The following is a 4622-nucleotide window of genomic DNA, read 5'->3' as shown; positions in this document are numbered from 1 at the left end:
CAGGACTATTTGCTTATTTGAGCTGTTATTGCCATAATATAGACTTGGTCTTTTACCAAATAGGGCTATCTTCTGTATACCACCCCTACCTTGTCACAACACAACTGATTGACTAAAACACAAATATACGACAGGTGTGGTTCACCTACAACTCCAGAAAGTACCTGGATGTGCACATGTTCGTCAGCCGTTGTCCTTGTCAACTTTGACACATGGTAATGGGCTACACCCCCCCACTTCTTACACAGGAAAGAGTTGAGCTACGTGAACTCTGAGCAGGTGTGGAGCAGTGGTGGCAACTTCTCTTGTTATTCATTCACCTCAATCTAATTCACACCTGAAATATGATTGGATTTAAGCTATTTTTTCACTTGTGTTTGTAGTTGAAATACCAGGCTGCTGAAGTAAAACAAGTGGGCCAAAAGTCAAGGTTAAAAAAATATTTATTGAAATCGTATAAAAATAGTTCATATAATTTACAATTCTAATTTGGATGAAAACAAAACAAACTAAGCTGCAATCATGCAACAAGAGGTGAAAACAATGTTGATGTATGACACACTTGCTTACTCAGAACAATTGTCAATTCATCCAAATCAACAGCAGACAAATAACTAACAGTTACCATCAGTAGACTTTCAACATACATTAAAATGGAAGTGCATTGAAGGTTATTTACACACACACACAAACATATATACATACACAAACATCTGCTCAGAAGATTTCAAGCCATAAATATGGTCAAAATACATTTAAATAATCTGTGGGCCCTTCAACAACTGTGGAATGAAATATACAGCCGAAATTCTCTATAAATAAATAAATAATTCCACACAGCTCGAGCGAGAAATCACAAATATTATTCACAATAGCCTTATTCCTAGCCTGTGAGGTGAAAGATAGACATGTTTACTCGAACAAAAAAGCATTTAGTATTTTAGTGTGGCGCTTTGCATCGCTGTGTGCATTCACGTCTGGGTGAGTGGTAGTTGTGTGTAGACAGGCGTTAAAAGCTCGGAGGTGGATGCAGGAAAGTGAGGTAAGTCTTCCGGTTTTTGTTTGCACAGGTTTGTGTGTACTATAGGAGGTTCTCTGGCTGCTGTCGGTATTGGAAAATGGCAAAGGCTTTACTGATCTAGTCCTGTAAGACAAAAGCAGGAAATAAAACCTTGTAAAAGAAAAGTGACATGTTGGCTTCATGAAATTCAAGTATTTCCAGGGTCCCCAACAATCTGACACCAAAGGCACTTCGATTTGCTCCTCTCTGCTTCCTGTGACACCCACTCATCAGTGAGGTGGGGCAGAATACAATGGCTGGTTGGTAGCTAGCTAGTTATGTAACAAAGACTGTCCACTTGTTCATGCCTTCAGCAGAACAAATCACATGAATAGGGATGGACTTCGTCCTTTCTGGTGTACATACTCTCACACCACAGCCAATATTACAGTGCAAGTCCTTCGTAGGGGTGAGAATAGCTTTTGATATTACAGTGTCCAATTAAGTAGCCATTAAAGATGATACGTTTTCATGAAGTCCAAAAGGAGAGTGAACAGATGGGGTCTGGCCACAAGAGAAAGAGATATTTAAATAAAAATGTAACTTCCTTCTGTATAGTCCATATTGTCTTTGGTGTACAGCCACGTCAGTCCTCTGTGTTCTACTAGTCTCGGTCTGTGCAGTGATACAGTCATTGGGCCACCACGGTGGTGAACGCAGTAGGCTCGTGACTGATGCTGTGCAGTCTGATCTCTGTGCTCTGCTCTGCTGAGGACACTGTGCTCTGCATCCATGGGTGATTGATGATGTCCTCAAACGATGGCCTCTCAGCAGGCCTCAGGGACAGGCACAACTTGATCAACTGCTGGCACTCTGGGAGAAGAATGGGGATAATGGTTAGTCAGTGCTTAGACTGGTCCCCCAATGACTAATACATGAGCAATATATTTCACTGGTGTAGCTTTAGGTTTTAGGATGTTTTGTTCCAGTTATTGGGGCTCACCTGTGGAGATTCTTCGTCTGAAGAGCACCTGGCCTTGTACAATCTCCTCGTCCTGCTCGAAGGGGATATCTCCACACACCATGTCATACAGCAGGACGCCCAAAGACCAAACAGTTGCTGACCGCCCATGGTACCGATGGTATTTGATCCATTCAGGTGGACTGTACACTCTAGTGCCTTTTGATAGAGAAATAACAATAATGGTTAAATTCAAAGATGTGCTCAATTCCTATGAAGAAATACTAGCACAGAACACTTTCAAAAATGGACACAAATAATAAACATTAAGGACTGATTAAATAAATCTGTGATTATATGCATTAAACATTGATAAATAATCACTGCGTGACAGTAGGATGTGTGAGAGTGAATGTGTGGGAGGAGTGCCTGACATGTGACAATGTTTATAAACTTTGAGTTGTAAAAATGCACTTTCCCTCCAAAGGGTGGCGCCAAAAACAACATATCCAGCTAACCACTAAAACGGACTATGATTAGAGTATATCAACGTGGATGCTTACCATCGAAGTCGGTGTAAACAGTGTCTTTGAGCAATGCCCCGGATCCGAAGTCAATAAGCTTCATTTCGCCCGTCTGAAGATCAATGAGGATGTTTTCATCTTTGATGTCCCTGTGTACAACCCCACAGTTGTGGCAGTGTCGAACAGCTTCAAGAACCTGACAGAAAAAGTTCTTTGCCAGCTCCTCTGGTAAAGCACCTTTCTCTGTGATGAAATCAAAAAGATCCTTGACCTTCTCCGGCCGTTCCATGACAATAATAAAGCTGTCAAGTCGCTCGTACCAGTCCAGCATCTTTATCACGCCCCGAGCTCCATTCCCAACTTTCTTCATGAGTAGAATCTCCATGGGGACACGAGAGCCATTTGGCTGAAAATAAAATTGAAATCTGGTTAATATCTGCCGCCAATAGTGGGAAGGCAATAATAAATATGTCGTCCCCCACGAACGATGCAGCCCCCCCGCCCGCCCCGGCCAATCGTGATATGGCATGTGACCAACATTTCTGTTAATTACTATAGCTCCCGCCTTGGGTCACAGTTTAATTTTGTATGATGCCAGATCTCTATGGCAATATGCATCTTTTGCCCGTTTCATTAAAATCGTGCCAGTGCGGTCTTGAGATATCGCTTGTGACAAACGAATGGGGCCAGGTCCACAGTCCCCTGGACAACAACATACTATACATGTATTCAAACTAAAAATGCACAACCAAAAGCATCCTTACCAGCTCTCCCCACTCCGAGACCCGATCCTTAGCCACATGTTTGACAGCAACCTGCGTGTTGAAAAAAAAAAGGATCAGATCAATTAAACCTGATATTGGTGACGAGAAAATATGCAAATATATGAATTGATTAGCCAACTTGTATTTAAAATATATATTTAAAGAATGCGACGGTTGACAATAAAATGTAAGAAATACTAACCAGTGCTCCATCTGAAATTCTTGTGCCAGAATACACCGTCCCAAAACCGCCACTTCCCAGCACAGAGCCAACCTGGTAAAGCTTCTCGAAAGGCTCCCTCTCTTTCCCTGTAAATATACAAGAACATACGATTAATACAACTCTTCCACATAGTTAGTGTAATGTTACATGTGTGAATACAAATAATTGAAATACCAGAAAGGGAAACGGTTACTGTAGATTAGGTCAAATGGAAAATACAGTATTGGTAGCCTAGTAGCATTAATGTTACTCGTTAGCTAACAGCGAACCTCCATTTACAAGACAAGCGTCATCTAACCTTGGTGAACTTGAAGCTGGATTTTCGCCGGCATATCAACGGTGGAGATGTGAGCGAATGAGTTTAATTTAGACAGCAGCATTCCTGTAATCCACGAAATTGACGATTTATTCTACAAATATTCCGATCTGGGATCCAGTTCAACTATATCTGGCGCGTGACCCACGTTGTTGTAGGAAAAAAATGCAGCACCAATCCTCGTCTCATCCGGATCTTGCGAAAACTCGTTATTTGGTCCTTAAACGTAAACGCCTTCGTATCCAGTGAGTTGAAATATCGAGTAGCCCAATGATACAATATGACTATTAATATAGTCAATTACTTGTAAACAGTAAGCCAAATTGTATAAGTAAAAGAAAAACAGCACCTCACGTTCTGCTAGGACACCGGCTCTTTGAATTTGAGGAAGGGCAGGGAAGGACAAATATATATCCATAGTAAATGGGAGTAGCCACCACAAGTTCTATCGTCATTCTGTTCTACGCCCACCACGCAGTCTCCACCAATAGTAACCATTATAGACTATACAAACGCACGTCAATCATATAATAAAAATAAAGAATAACGTGTAACCGGCTAGACTAGCCGTGGCGGGAATTAAAACGCGCCAAAAGAAGCCACATTTTCCTGCAGTTTAAAAGTAAACGCAAATTCAAGATCTAGGTGGGGCTAACCACTTGAATGAGAGATGCAGTTTGCCCATTAATGCGTGGTTACTTGCTGTTACTCAGTTATTATATTGTTTCATGCTTCAGTCTTTGGTGCAAAATAGTTTTGAAAAAATAAAACAAAATATCAAATTAACTTCCTTTTACATTATATGAAATAGCTGATTTTGGCTACCCTAAATTA

The 4622-nt window shown here is 41.1% G+C and overlaps 1 protein-coding gene across 1 annotated transcript; it reads right to left on the bottom strand.

Moving 5' to 3' along the window:
• Positions 1-425: 425 nt before the first annotated feature.
• On the bottom strand, positions 426-4186 carry pim1 (Pim-1 proto-oncogene, serine/threonine kinase). Its single transcript, XM_064922946.1, has 6 exons — positions 3771-4186; positions 3452-3558; positions 3250-3300; positions 2525-2891; positions 2004-2180; positions 426-1873 (listed from the first exon to the last, which is right to left on the bottom strand). Exons 1-6 carry the CDS (start codon positions 3850-3852, stop codon positions 1692-1694), a joined length of 966 nt encoding a protein of 321 aa, XP_064779018.1. The 5' UTR covers positions 3853-4186; the 3' UTR covers positions 426-1691.
• Between the last annotated feature and the right edge of the window lie 436 nt (positions 4187-4622).

The sequence above is a fragment of the Oncorhynchus masou genome, chromosome 18 (genome assembly GCF_036934945.1).
Source record: "Oncorhynchus masou masou isolate Uvic2021 chromosome 18, UVic_Omas_1.1, whole genome shotgun sequence".
NCBI lineage: Eukaryota > Metazoa > Chordata > Actinopteri > Salmoniformes > Salmonidae > Oncorhynchus > Oncorhynchus masou.
Note: the sequence above shows the minus strand (reverse complement) of the source record. Positions and strands in the feature narration are given on the sequence as shown.

What these genes read in the sequence shown, in the direction of transcription:
- pim1 (XM_064922946.1), bottom strand. Translation starts at nt 3,852, where the DNA reads ATGCTGCTGTCTAAATTAAACTCATTCGCTCACATCTCCACCGTTGAT. An exon ending in GAATTTCAGATGGAGCACTG is followed by an intron (nt 3,301 to 3,451) that starts GTTAGTATTTCT and finishes TTCAACACGCAG; the next exon opens with GTTGCTGTCAAACATGTGGC. An exon ending in CAGACGAAGAATCTCCACAG is followed by an intron (nt 1,874 to 2,003) that starts GTGAGCCCCAAT and finishes TTCTTCTCCCAG; the next exon opens with AGTGCCAGCAGTTGATCAAG.